Below are 15,871 nucleotides of genomic sequence, written 5' to 3' on the forward strand. Positions count from 1 at the left end.
GGCTCGGGTCTCTTCGGTTGGCTGAGCAATGTTCGGAAACATACTGCTGATAAATCACTACTGCCCTGCTCAGGATAAAAACATGCGAGGCCATTATTATATTGCATGGCCTCCACACAGAAAACACACAGAGTGCTGATGAAGATGTCCAAAGCCTTGGCTGTAATTCACACTGGCACTGTGCATCTGTCTCTCTTATGTCCTGCCAGGAGCAAAGACAGGAACAGCAGGTGGTCGGACATAAAACATTTCCAAAACACAGCAGACAGTAAATGGATTGTACTGCATGAGGCATCTTCAGTGCGTCACAGTACATGTTTTGCTTATGGTTCCCATTCTGTCAATGTTGCCAACGCCAATAAATCTAGAATGGAGAACACGTGAAATGATGCACGGAGTTGAAAGACTCATATACTGAATTATATATGTTAATCACCCATGTTGCCACATCTTTCTCCTGTCTCATTTCAGTTAATGACAGGTGTACAGTCATTCATTTATTTCAGTAAGCACTTTATCCTTGTCAGAGTCACTGCAGATCCTGGTTAGGATCTGCAGCCTTTCCCAAGAACACTGGATCTAAGGTTCTGTGCTTCAGAACACCCAGTACACACTAGAAAATTGGCATTTATCACACATGTGCACACACAGCTGTACGCAATGGATATCTATAAATCCTACACATTTTAAATTGCTCTGCTTGTGCATGGCCACACACATTGATATTAAGAAATGCCCCCAAAGCTGCATGTGCCAAATCTTCAAGAAAAGCATTATTCCAATCAAACTTTTAATATGATTGTTGTGAGCACTATAATCAACAACTACGGTTAATATTGCTGACATGATTAACAACAGGTGGGATGGCATTTCCTCATAATCAGTTTACATGCAATTACCTATGTTCCACTAGGGCTTTCTGCATATGCATGGTCAGGAGTATTTCTAAATATATAAACATCCTCATGCACAAAAATAAATTGATAAATTATATTTACATACAGTTTACGCACAAAACTATGCGTACGTACAACTGATAAATGAAACCAATGGTCTGTTTTAAGTGAAATAATGTATCTGGACATAATAATCCTTTGGTGACATAATCATACCAGTATAGCATAACATTAACAGTATGACCATTTAAGATGTCCAGATCAGTATATATATCACCATACTGGTATATCAGCATACACCTATCCTCTTACTTCTAATCAAAAACCTTGATTTAGCTGGATAGAAAAACTTTGCTTGGATTGTGATGTCCAATTAGCCTTTGCATCATATAAGCAGAATTGTGTCCATCAGTTTTTAAAGATGATGCAATCGATGGTAAGAGATGAGAAAATGCCCTATATAATGCAACTTTTCTTGACAATGAAGATATGAAATTTTGTGCAAGTTAAATGAAAAATAAGGATTATTTGAATAATGTAAATAATATAAAGGAGAACTAAGATTTATGTGTAATGTTATGTGGTAAAAAGTCTGTAATGTCCAGGTTGGGCTAGTACAGAGCATTAGCTGTGCTTCACAGAGGAGAGTGAGTCCTATTCGCCCGCCTATTGAACTCAGGAGCATGTGAAGCATGGGGACCCTCCATTACCCTACCCTCCTTTCAGAGTTATTTTTAGTTTGGTTTTCTTTTAGTTTTGCTTTCCAAAACCATTATTTCCATTTTCACCATTACTGAACAACAACAAACCTGAATTATTACCAGCAGAGTGAGCTGGCCAACTGAAAGGACCCGGATTCATAATAACAATAATAATCTAAGAAAAACAGCAATACAGGATGCACACTATGTCCACTGTAAAGCCTTGAGAAAAAGTGTAGAATATGTGCTAGATCAAAAATAAACCATGTAGATATACGATGTACAGTAGGTACACCATTACAATATAATTGTTCCTTTTTTATTGTCTGGAAAGTCATGTGAAGAGTTAAATGAAACACCCACTTGATCAAAAATGTCACAGAGAATTTACACAGTGTAAAGAAAAAGAAGGAAATGAGATTTGTAGGATCACAGCCACCATAATGGAATTTGAGGAGCTGCTGGTTAAAAAAAGAAATAATTATGAAACTCACTCAGGCAGGGATTTGCATGAGTGAAAAAGACAAAAATAGTTCTTTAGAAAAAATCATCATGTCTGTTTCACGGAGAGAAGCATTCTTTTCTATTTAGCAACAGGCTGACTATCCAAATGGTGATATAACTCACATTCAAGAGTAAAACTGACAGATGCAGTTGAGCTTGAATAACACAGTTCATTACAGTTTCTTGGTCTCTATGTATTGAAAATGTAGACTGCTAACTATGATTATTACATATTCACTATGAGCTATTTTTAGTTTCGGAAGTGTAGTCTAGCTACTGTACATTACTGTCTTTTGTTTTTAAGGGCTATGTTGATTGTTAGCCATAACCCAGTCCAAAAAAAGTAACTGTAATCTATCTTAATATATAATCAAAATCTTTTAGATCTAAATTGCACATAGTTTGATTATTAAGGTTACTGAAATACAATACTTGTTTTTTATTTTGTAAAATAAAGAAAGTTGTCATAGAAATAGTTGATCTCTTTAATAATGTTTCACTTGTGCTGATTTTCATTGTGAGTGTTTAATAAAGCTGATTAACAGTTGCAGGGAGAAAAATAATGGTGACTATATAAGATATTGTTTGAATATTTTGATTCTTGGGGTTCATTCTTCATTGTAGTGGTCAGATGTAAGTGTGGGTTTTTTTTTTTTTTTTCCCAAAAATCATAATCAAGGGACAATTTAAGGGTCAACACAAAGCCAGGTCACAAACATATTATGATCTTGAATAAGAAAAGGTAGACACTAGGTGTGTCCAGGTTTATCCACAAGTAGCCAACATCACTGCAGGAACACTCCTGACACAACACATTAGTTGCTTGAAAACAAAGATTGGAAAACCAAGTTGAATCAGCTGGGCTTCTGCTTGGTTGAATCTGGGGTCTGAACACTGGCCCTTTATGGACACATCATACACCTACACCCAAGGAACAAAGTATTCAGCCAGACACATGCAAAACATCACATAGAAACACTGAGCAATTAGAAATCAGACTAATTACAATTAAATAGATTAGGCAAGCTAGGCACAGGTGCAGCTAATGGCCAAGAGGAATCATGGGAAGGGGGCTGGAGACAACAGAAAATAATCAGGAAGGGACTATGGCAGTTTTTCTAATTGTCGATAACTGAATGTGCTCATCGGGGGTACACAGATTGGATGCCATCTATAATGAAGAAGTTGGGTCAGATCTACTGTGTAATATACTGTAGAATGAAGCCTCATGTTTTGGTGAGGTTATAAAAGACTAATCCCTAATTTCCAAACCTAGCAGAGAGACCAGATGTTTATACTCTCCCAGATACCAGCCAAACCATCAAGAAAACAGAATTCATTTCAGCTGTTGTGAGAGCTAGGAAGCAAAAAATGTGGCGGGCCCAAGGATCAGTTTAGAAAATACAGTAGTTATCTAAAGTCTGGAAATTGAACAAACAATGAAAATAAATCTGATATAAGCAAATGCCATATCAAACCCTTTTAGATTAATAGTTTCACTGCTTTTTCCAGTAAATATATTCTGCATGTTGTTCAAATCCACCACAGACATCTGTTCTCTCTTTTTTAGGCTCTAGCTGTAGTTAGTGTTCCTCGTCTTTGCCGCTCGATAACTCCAGGTAACGAGCTGTTTAATAGAGCTGTCACAGTCTGCTTATCTTCCAGCTGCAACCACCCTGTTTTAATGAGTTTTACTTAATTTCCCACTTTCTTACTCCCCCTCTTGTTCAGCCAAGGCATGACACTTTCTTTCTCTCTCTCTGCCTGTCTGTCTCACTCTCTCTCTCTCCTCTCTCTCTCTCTCACACACACACACACACACACACAGTACATTACCTCTGCAGCTCCATTTCCAAATAACATTAGAGGCAATTTTTGAATCCTCTCTGCTAGGTACAGAGAGATTTCAGCGATAAAGGAATATTTAGGTAATTATGTCTCTGTAAAAGTGACAGAAATAGATACCTGAAATTGTGTGCAGGACGTTAGAAACTTTTGCAGACTTGGTATAAACTAGGCAGGCTAAAATGTACATTTAACTTTTAATAGGGGGCCACAAAGTGACGTGAGTGCTGAAAGCATAGCTGATGAGACACAGCAGCAGTTAAATCCCCCTACCCTGCCCTGAATATCCAAATAGATATAGATGAGGAAGTGATGAAGAGAATGTTAAAAACTTGTAATATCTCTGTGCTAAAGAAGAAATGCATTCTGTAGAGGCAAACTTTGTTAAAGCCCATGCATTTATTGCATTTTCTAAAACTGTAGCCTGAAGCAAACCACTGACTAGATATTCTATATGGTATATTTTACTTTTGTCTCCTGATTCTTTTATGCTTTTTTTGTATGTATGTACATACAGTATATACATATACAGTCTGTAGTAATTCTAAAGAAATGATCACTGTATTCATCTTTTTTGTAGTTCAAGGGCCAAACACTGGCTCTCTGGCTGTCCTTGAATTTTGAATTTACAGAAAACTGCTGCCCCCAAACTGCTAAATTAAAGATTAAAGGTTTTAGATAAGATATTACTTTGCCTAATCTAATAAAAAGCTTCATTATGTTTATAACACTATGACAGATACTGCAGAGACATAATACAATCCTATTACATTTGTCTAAAGCATAATGCAATATGTGTTTTGTAATGTCTTCTCTGGCTAATGTAGACACACAGTGAAACGCAGGATGCTGCAATTTGTCTAATAAATAATGAAAGACGTAGATACTATAATGGCATTTTGTCCTCTAGTGCATAAAATACACTAAAATATAAACCTGCTATAATTATGGCATTTTTAAACTATCCTCACACAGTGCTTGCTGTTTATTTTACATGGAGATTTAAAAAAAATAGCTGTGTAGGGAACTCAGCATGGGTCTGTAGTAATTCATCTCTAATAGCTTTCATCTGAGTCTCTTTCTCACATGAAAAGACTAAAAATAGATGTGATTAAAAAAAACCTTACACTGCATTTTCATTTTCTGCTGTCACCAACTTCTGAACTCTTATTAAACAAGGCCTTTTGCAGATATTGTAAATTGCAAATATCTGTTTATTTGCAGTTTTAGCATCTGCAAAATTTCCCCTTGCACTAAAGAGAAGTGCTGTGCCTTTTAAAAATCTACTTCATTCCTTCCTTCATTCATTCATTCATTCATTATACCATTCCTTACTTCATTCATTTTTCTCTTAATTCTTAAAATTTTTTGCATGAAATGGTTAGCTCCCTGTTTTCATGCATAATTTTAATAGAACTTGCTATGGATTTGGCTGGCAAACTGACACATGGGAATTGTATAAATATAGGATAGGCAAAAATCACTGTTCACGCACAAGCTGTACAATAATGCACAATAATCTCAGCATACAACATGTTTTTATGGAGTAAATATCAGAACTCACTGTATTTGTGTACTGTATTTTGCATTGTTTACTACAGCTAACACAGTGAGATCCATTGAGCTGTTGCCCTGCTTTCAACACATCGATTAGGAAGTTTAACAGATAGCTAGAATTTACTTTTGGGTTGTTCAGTGACACTGGATTTTTTTGTGTTTCAGAAAAGTTATCATTTATCAAGAAATGGTAACTTCTGGATAGATCTTCCATCAGAAAATAAACTGATCAGTTTTATAAGAAGAAAAAAGCCTTTATTTGTCACATATACATTATAGTATAGCAAAATTATTTTCTTCACATATCCCAGCCATTACACATTAGACTAAATAATATAACTTAAAGAATTATAAATCTAAAATGCATGGTATGTGACTAACAGTATCTCATGAATAGTATAGGATTAGAAGAAGAATCTCTATATTCATGTTAAATCCAATCTAATACTAGAACACTGACCAGTTCTTTGTCAAGGTTCATCTAACATCTGAACCTCTTACGTCCATCTTATGTTATCTAACAGCTGGACATGAATGTGGTTTTTTCCCTAATTTTTTTTTTGCACATTCCATAGCTGGTTAAGTCTCTTCAATATTACAAATGACTTTCCTCCAGTAATGTCATTCTAATGACATCAGGCTGATTCATTTGTATCTGAAAGAAACATGCTAAGAAGAACAGTTGTGATGAAACAGATAAAGGTTTGAAAGAGCTGCAGGGTTTCGTGGTTGCCACAGCTCAAACTGAAAACCGGACCCACTAATCTTGCTGATGTGACTCTACACACAACAGTAGATAACGGTCGATTTAAATTTCTTGGCAATAAGGTTAACTAGTGCATTTTTACACATAGACATAAAAACACAACATGGATTTATTGATCTAAGTCTTATTTTAATTAGAGTTGTGTTGCATCATTTATTTTGAACATGGCAAAAGTTGTTGTCTCACAGCTCCAAGGTCCACAGTTTGATCCTGAGCTTGAGTTAGTGTCTCTGTGTGGTTTTCCTCTGGGTTCTACAGTTTCCTCCCAAAACCATGCTGTTAGGTAAATTGTCTATGCGTTGACCAAGGTAAAGTGATACCAAGATCAGAATCAGTTAGATTCGAATTGACATTATTTATGTTGTTTTTTTAAGTAAGTGATCTTTGGATTAGGAAATTTAAAAGTGAAATTTAAAATTAAATTTAATTAGCTGCTGAAAAGAATATCCACAGTAAGCCATGCCTCATCCGTGGCTATACATCACATTGTAGATTTACAAAAATTCTAATTCCCTTAGTTTTCAAGATGATGTTGTCCCATCCATCATGGACAATTTCCCCCAGATTGCCAGAGGGCACCGTCACTCACAGGTTTGAATGTCTTCTTCTGTTGTCGGTAATCATGTCCTGTGTTTGTGCACACCTGTTTTGTGTTCCCCTGATTAGTTATCCTATATAAGTTCTGTGTTTTCTCCTCTTTAGTCACTGAGTTTTACTCTTATGTTGTTTTGGTTGTATTGTGACTGGCTTGCAGTTATGTTAGGGTTTCCTACCCTAGCCTTGCCTTGGTCTAGTCCTTTGTTATAGTTTTTATAGTTTTTGTTTCTTTCCTTGCCTGTGTCTGTTTGTTAACTGCTTATTTAATAAAGCTTATGTGCACTTGCATCCATTTGTCACAACTGTCACCAAACTGACACCATACTACTTACGGCCAAGTCATCTAACTTGCATGGTAACACAACCTAGTCTTCAACACTCATGTCATTTTTCATCACATTGAGGTCAGTTGTGGTGAATTTTTTCTTCTTATTTTACCACTAATAAATAAAGCAATGAAACCATACAAGCAAACCAGTCTTATTCCCAAGCACTGTCTTTGTCTAACAGCACTTTTTATACTGTTTCTAATGTCAGCAAATAGCAGGTGATAAACTAAGGCTCATATCTTCATCTCAAGGTTTCAGAAAAATACACATACTTCAGCTTAAAAGACAAATATGTGGCTAGATGAATTAAGCATAGGATGATGAGAACCTGTATTTAAAAAAACATAGTTTCAAATCAAATGATAAAATGTTACAGAAATGCTATTACACTACTAAAGTTAAAGGCTTGCTACTATAAAGTCAAAGTGTCCCAGTGTTCCATCAGACTCACTGAACAAGTCACACAGATTTGGCCCTGTGCACCCTACAGCTGTCACCATGTGTTTTGCCTGAACATGAAGCCCAAAAGGCAACCTCAGATGGTTTATGCCAAATGACATTCTGGTTTATGCCAAATGATGTTAGATGTGCAACCTATTGACATTGTACAATAAGGTACAGCTGTTGGTTTATGCATCTAATTTTCTTCAGAAAGCTAATTATGAATATGATAACCCTGTGTACATGTCAACTCTTACCACAACCTGATGAAAATATAAGGGCTTGATGAGCAGTATGAAGCAGTCTTTCTTCTCTTATAACCTAGTTCCCTTCTGTGGACATATTGTGTAATTACAAGTCATGACAACCTCCACTGTAAGGAATTCATGTCTACAGTAAAATATTGTGATCAAAACAGTATAATAAATTGTGTGTGTTTTACAGTTTAATACTGTAGCCCTCCTGGGATTCTGGGAAAATATATACAGTATCAAAGGACCTTACTTTAACACTGCTGTGGTAATACAGTAAAACACACAGTATCATTAAGTTTACTGTAAAACTAGTCATCAAAGGCATTCACCTGAAGCAGCAATGGAACCTCATCTGGCTTTGTTTTACATTTTTCAATTTGTCTATTATTTATTTCTTATTGTATAATGCAATAGTCTGTCTTAGACATAGATAGCATCTAATCATTCCTGAATATCAGTTATAAAAGGTTGTCTTCCCTGTAAGTGGAGGTCTGAATAATTTTAGGTGTGTTGTCACCTGGTTTAAAGTTCCCGTTGTTCTTTGATAAGCACCAAAATAGCCACTAGTTTTGCACTAGTTTTTTGCTTAAAGAGCTGCCTTGACAGGCACAAACTGCTTTTAAGTTTGTACTGTCTAAAGAGCAAGTATTTTTTCCTGTATATGAACAGCTTGGATAGAAATTTAAACAAATCCATAAAAAATAAATTTAAAAAAATTTAAAAAACAAACAAACAAAGCTTAGAAATAGCACATCCCAACATGATGGGTACTTTTGTGTAATTAAATCTCCATGCTGTTTTTATATTGAAAATTACTTATAGGCTTTAAGAATTCAGATTCAGAAAGAATAGAATGGCTCAAGTTTTCTGCTTATTTATCCATATGAACAGATTCTACCAGGATCATTATCTGTGCAGCTGAAATGTTAATAACTCATGATCACTCATGACATACTTAGGAAACCTGCAGTATTTCTGAGAGGCCTATGCTGATGTGTCACATCTTTTGGAAACCCTCTTCAACACACTCATTTCTCCTGAGAGTGAAAGTTTTTTTAATCAGCCTTACCATTAAAATTCTCCCCTATTTACGTCATTTTCTGATTTTAATATATATATATATATATATATATATATATATATATATATATAAACACATTGCATTAAATGTCTAGTCAATACACAGACATTCATTTTCAAGGTTCAACAGAGTCATAACCCTTCATCTCCCACATTGTGTATGCTAAAAGCCCTACAATGTTGATGTGGAAATTGGCAATATTCAATATGCTATAGCCAGCAATATAGAGTAATCTAGACTCTCTGGATCATGTTAAATATTGCATGATGATACATGTGAAAAAGTGATTCATGATAATGCAACAAATAATGATCATAGTTTCCCTCTCTATAATCATCCACTCACTTATAATCATCAGACCATTTTCACTTGCCTATTTGTCCATCTCTAAAATCACCCAATTTATAATCATCCAGTGTATAAACCCACCTCTCTATAATCACTGACTTTATACTTTTGTCATAATTAGTATCCCATTATTATATAATTGTCAGTGTACATCCTATTTCACAAATGTACAAACAAGTGTACATGCCCACAGCAGACACACACTTTACGCATCCTTTTTCTAATACCATACTGTAGCTGCATAAACCCTAGAAGCATTTATTCACCACCCCATTGAGATTCTTGTCCCGTAGTTCATAAATTAAGTAATTAATTAATTTACCACCACAGGATCACACAGGAACAGATATTATTTGGTTGGTGGTTTATTCTCAGTGACATGGTTGTGTGTGGTATTGGTATGAAGGTATCAGCTGCAGTGTTTTTAGGGTTTAAACACTGTCTACACTTAATGACTACCTTATTACACACTCCTACATTGTTAGTACATCTTATACGTGTACACTTAGCCAAAATAACTCATTTCTTTACATGCACAGTTTGTGTTGATCATAATCCAGCTCCTAATCAGTGATTAGGAGTGTCAATTACTGTTGACAGCACACTGTTAGCTGGAAACACATAACTATGCCAACTATGCTTAATGAAATATGTGTCTTCACAATAGCCATAAGATTTACTAGGAATAGTCCAGGAGGGTGAAACTGTCTGACAGCACACCAGTAATCATACCTGTATACTTCTGCCAGACCAGGAAATATGTCAACTATACAAGTATGACCAAAAATTCAAAACATTTCAGGGCTTTGTTAAATGGATATATTAAATCGTGGGTTCTCAGCTCTAGTCCTGGAGGCCCACTGTCCTGCACAATCTAAACACATCTGACCCAGCCCTTCAAACCCTTCATAATTTGGCTCAGGTGTGCTGATGTGTTGGGGCAGATGAAATGGTGCCTGTAGCACAGGGGCTGAGGAGCCCAGGTCTAAGATGCGAACATTTTAGCGAGAAAATAAACTTGTTTGTCCTACATGACTTACCGTAGTTTGCATCCGAAGGACCTTTCAGTTGCCACCGGTGACGCGTCCCTTGTCAACCGCAACCCGCCTCTAATCCCGCCTCTTCGCTGTCATTGGACAATTATTTATACAAGCCTTCATAAACTTGCAGAACAGTTGGGTGGTTTAGCTGTCAATCACAGATACAGGCTCTTTTTACAGTAGGTTGAGAAGAACGATTGAGTATATCTCTGTTCAGATTAACGCAGTGCTGTTGGTTAAAAAAGTGATATATCCAGCTGGGTAAATTGTCATTTCTTAGGATATTTGTCATATTCTGACGAATAGGTTTTGGGTTTTTTTTATTCACCAAAGCGGACTGTTTTTCGAAGCCATGTCTTCGGACGAAGACCGAGCAAAGGAGATTCTGAAGGGCTTTAAATTGTATCCTTTAAACTTGTGGTACAGGCTTTGGCTAAATCCCAAACGGCTGTCTAGTCTCCCTCTAAGGGCACTACATAGGCTATGAAATAACGGGTTTCTAGGTGTCGTGTAGTGAACTATAATCACCAATAGGGAGCCGTTTGGAGTGGAGCCTGTATCAGCTAGCGGGACCAGCTAGCGCATACTGTACCAAGATGTTAAATGGCTTTATCCAGCTAGGGATCAGTTAGATAGCCAAACTTCTTAAACCACAGAGTAACTTAGAAGTCTGTGTATAATTAGGTTACCTAGTTATTTGGCTTGCAAGACTAGCCAGTGAAGTAATCTTAATAACGTGGTTAATGTATTAATCATGCCTATTAATAATGTCTAGCCGATTAGAGAGCAGGTTGTGTAGCTAGTTAACTCTAATGAGGGGTTATAAAACATCCTGCAACATCACTGACGCTTGTTCGTGTGATTTGTGCTTTTCTTTAAGGCTCATTTGCACTGTATTTTGGTGGTTTTTCAAATAGGTGTAGTGTTTGCTAACCAGCTAAAGCTAATGGCCGTCTTCTAGTAGGCTAGTAGCTGTTATTCTGCGACCTATAACTCTAACTCCAGTTAAACTGAGACCTGAGAACTGTAACTGTCTGGTGATGATGATTTGTATTTGCATATAGATGGTGACTAACAATCTATTAGCAGATATTAGTTATAGTTTATGGGCATACGTAAATAAATGTTTTATGTCACTGCTCTATTTCCATTTACACCTTTTGCACCTTCACCTTGAAAGGTGTATATTAGTGTACCTATAAAGCTTTACTCTAAAACTAATACTGCACCTTAAAGCTTTTTTTTTTAAAGGTACAATATATGCACATTTCCACTTAAACATTTACATATTAAAGATACAACAGATAAGCAAGCTATACAGTTTAATACACTTTTTTCTGAGTCTTTTTCTGATCAGGCAAAATCATGTATGTAAGTTAATATTGTTATTATAAAGAGTCATGTCTATAATTCGTTCATCAGCGGTTGTGGTTCGTCTAAATCCGTTGACTTTTTCCAGAAATCCTTTAAGAAATTTCTGGATGTTCATGCAGACTGGTGAATTATCCGGGTGAAATCACTGCTCCTGGCTTTACATAACACGAAGAGCACATGAACCTGATTTGGTCATATTAATGATTTAGATTCATATTTGAGGAACTGATGAACATTAGTCCTGTAGTGACATCTCTAATATGCCAGGGTGTTATTATGTAATAGTTTTCCCAGTGTTCTCATTTGGTTATGTGTGTGACCTTCTTCAGTAATGCAGCCTGGTAATTCTTAAATCCTTCATTGCAAGGACAGGGATTTGTTGCCTTATGTACCTCGGCTTGCATGGCTTGTGTGTTGCTTGAAGTCTTGCTATTTTGTTCGCTTTGAATCTTTCAAGCTTTTTAGTTTTGAGGCAGCTGAGGTGGATTTTTGTATTGCAACTTAGGCTAATGTAGCTACTCGAAGATATATTCTTACTCATTTCACATGGACGGAAGCATAGGTCTGTTCTGATCAGAGTTTCTTTTTAATTTGACATTAGTGAATATTCATGAAATTCTCTAAAATATGTACCAGGTTACTTCCTGATCCGCTTCTCAGATCACGTATTCATTGCGTTACGTTGCATTTACTGTGATACACAGAGAACAATCCTAAAAGATTTGCCAATGCTTTCTAACTTTCAATAATATGTAGAATTATTGAACCTAGACCTTGTGTCGCCGTTATTTCATTAATGTTCCGCATTAATGTGACTGTAGTGTTGTGTGGCTGTGACTCTCCAACCGTGAGCCCCAGGAGTAAATGCAAAATACAAAGTAGCTTCTCCATAGAGAAGTACCAAGACGCATGCATACTGGGGATAAAAGTTTGCATCGTATAGAAATTTCTGTGATTTTTCTCTGATTTTTTTTTCCAGCATTAGTAACATAACACAGTAGTTACTTCGATAAAAGATATGTGAAGGGTTTGGGAGGAGATGAATAAATCAGTGTGTTTTGCCTATAAAACTAGAATGAATGAGTCGTTTGACCTGATTTAGGACAGAACATCTGAAAGGACACAGTGTGTGTCTCTGTAAATAACCAGACAAAGTGTTTTCTCCTTTATACCCTTATGCTGACACCTCTTTCGCTTGTGTGACTAACATCAAATCGGAAATGCCAGTGATTTAAAACAATAGGTCACTTTTTAAAAATGTATGTGACTTCCATGAAAGCAGCATCACCCAGGGACTAATTAGCTAGACTGTGTCATTGTTTGCAAGTAAAAGGCTCCCTCCCCTGTGACACTAGCTGTGCATCACTGCTGTATCTCAGCAGGTGTGATCCCACAGACACCTGTCACCACTAACACTAATCTCCAACGCTATGGCCCAGTCTGTCAGTGACAGAGCCATCCTTTTAATCAGTTCTGCATTTTAACATCCTCATGCTATTTTCTGATTCTGACTTGTCAGCTATCATCCATGAGCCTCAGGTTTTCCACAGCTGGTAGAACTTTGGGATGATCGCACAAGCTATTAATACTACGGTATAATATTGCATAAAATTTCAAGCACTTGTTACGGATCTTGCCGAGTAATTATATTTAAATTTGATGATGCCAGGTTTAAAGAATTTCTTTAGAAAGTTCTGTTGAAAGCCAGATGGAAAGATTTGAATCCTGTATTGTAAACATTGTCATCTATTTGCTAGCTGTAGGTCCTTTGGTGGTTGGTTTCCAGGGCGGTTGTTTGTGTTGTGTCCTGGCTCTGACACACTCGGCCCACTGCGCCTGTGTGTCTCGGAAAGGGCAGTGAGAGACACACACAGGTGGTCTGAAGATGGAGAGGTCAGATGTCCCTGACTTCAAGGATGGTGGATTGTGACAAGCCATTGTTCTGATGTCTTTTACTTCAGGAAGGCTTAATTAAAATAGGATGTCATTTGTTTGCTCCCTTGTGGTAATAATTTTCGGAATTAGCAGACCCAATTTACAAGTGAACAGTCTCATCAATCCAGTGCGATGTCACCCGTGTAATGGTAATTAACGAAAAGACATGGACTTTACCTAACAATAAATTTCGAGTTCTTTAGTGTTCTGCTGCCTTAACCTGTCTGCAGAAACTGGATGAACCTGAGGGACGCAGAGACGGGGAAAGTTCTCTGGCAGGGGACTGAAGATCTCTCTGTTCCTGGTGTAGAACATGAAGGTATTAAACATTTAGGACACTACAACACTGAGCAGTTCCAGGCTCTATCTGCAGTTTGACTTATTCGTGCTGCAGTTACACAGCTGTTATAAGACTGTGTAGAATTTCTTTCCTTTACTGTACCCTGATGTTTGCAATATTAAGCTTTGACATTCAGTTGTCTTTTGTCATTGATTTGGTCTAGGTTTGAGGTTTAAAAAAAAAAAAAAAAAACATTTTAAACTGGGTTGCCATTCTCAGTGGGCTTCCATATTTTTAGCCCATTTTTAATTTAAAGGCTATGCATCCATTTTGCACTGTCACTCTTGTGTCTTCTAGCTCGGGTTCCCAAAAAGATCCTAAAATGTAAAGCTGTTTCCAGAGAGCTTAATTTCTCCTCATCGGAAAAGCTGGAAAAGTTTCGTCTGGAGCAGAAGGTTCTCTTCAAAGGCCAGTGTCTAGAAGGTTGGCATCTCCTCATTTTTATCTTTCTTCTTTTTCTTGCATTTCAGCTTTAAACCAATGTGCTTGCTCATACATGAACAGCATTTATAAAAACACACAAATTATGGCAGCCATTTTAACATAAACCTGACACCTGACACTTCATTTTAATGTGCAAATTGTTAATTTACGTCAAATGTGATGGAAGCTTTTGATATACTACCTTTATTTAAGATGAACAGATCAAATCTACATCTAGATTTAGTTGCTAATTAAGTTGATTATTTATTTAGATTATACCTTCCTTCTTGTCTTACCTTTAATATTTTTTTTCCTCTTTTCCTCGTCAGAGTGGTTCTTTGAATTTGGCTTTGTGATCCCTAATTCTACAAACACATGGCAGTCCTTGATAGAGGCAGCACCCGAGTCACAGATGATGCCTGCTAACGTGTTAACGTAAGACACATTTAGTCATTCATTCATCTTCATAGTACTACATAGTGATGTTTAATAAGATATCTCTATCAGTTTTTATTTAATTTAAGATTTTATTCACAAGCTTGTTTAATATTCCCAAGTTCTTTACAGATGTTCAGAAATATTCTCGATTTTTCCTCTTTTGCAGTGGAAATGTTGTCATAGAGACGAAATTCTACGACGACGAGCTTCATGTCAGCACCTCTCGAGTACGGCTTTTCTACGTCTGAGATGTGAAGCCTCTCCTTTTTTAAATTCTGTCATTCAGAAGGATGCACACATCGCTGTGAGTTTTTTTTAATGGCCAGACGAGACTCTGCTTAATGAGTATTTCCATGGCACCATGACAACGGCACTAAAGGGAACAAGTCGAGCAAACTAAATTTCAGGTTAAACAGTCATACCAGTTTAATGACAGATAAAGACTTGGAAACAAGGGCAGTGATGCTCATGTCAACCTGACCATGTAAATTGTTTTATTTGTACATTTTTTTCCCCCCTCACTTATCCTTTTTTTTTTTTTTTTTTTTTTTTTTTTATCCTGCATTGTATACTGCTTCCTTGCATTCTGTTTTTAAATATTTGCTGCCAGTTCCTGTGGTTGCTAATATCATTGTTTTTTAACAAACTTGTAAGATAGGCAGTGTTTAAATACATGATGTAATTATGGGTTTAAAATTTGATATCCTTGAGTGATGCCTTTTTCCTTTGACTCTGCTGTTTGTTTTCTTTTTAAATAGGTATATTCCTATAAGACTATCAGTACCAGCTGTATTAGCTCTTCCATTTCGGGGGGAATGAAATCTGTGTAAAAGACAAACCAGTGGTTTTGTTGAAACTAATCTGTGTAACCTGGCCTATTTGATTTCTTATATTAAATCTTTTTTTGCCCAGGATGCTCAGAAAGGTTATCCATCACAATTGTCTCACCGTTTATGTCTATTTGACCTTCTTTATTAAAAGCAATGAAATGTTGTATATTTA

The 15,871-nt window shown here is 36.5% G+C and overlaps 1 protein-coding gene across 1 annotated transcript; it reads left to right on the forward strand.

The window, feature by feature from the left end:
* Nucleotides 1-10,490: 10,490 nt before the first annotated feature.
* pde6d (phosphodiesterase 6D, cGMP-specific, rod, delta) lies at nucleotides 10,491-15,871 on the forward strand. Its single transcript, XM_026936757.3, has 5 exons — nucleotides 10,491-10,761; nucleotides 13,899-13,987; nucleotides 14,306-14,431; nucleotides 14,761-14,866; nucleotides 15,036-15,871. The coding sequence occupies exons 1-5, from the start codon at nucleotides 10,712-10,714 to the stop codon at nucleotides 15,115-15,117; spliced, it is 453 nt and encodes a 150-aa protein (XP_026792558.1). The 5' UTR covers nucleotides 10,491-10,711; the 3' UTR covers nucleotides 15,118-15,871.

This window comes from Pangasianodon hypophthalmus, chromosome 2, assembly GCF_027358585.1.
Source record: "Pangasianodon hypophthalmus isolate fPanHyp1 chromosome 2, fPanHyp1.pri, whole genome shotgun sequence".
Lineage (NCBI taxonomy): Eukaryota > Metazoa > Chordata > Actinopteri > Siluriformes > Pangasiidae > Pangasianodon > Pangasianodon hypophthalmus.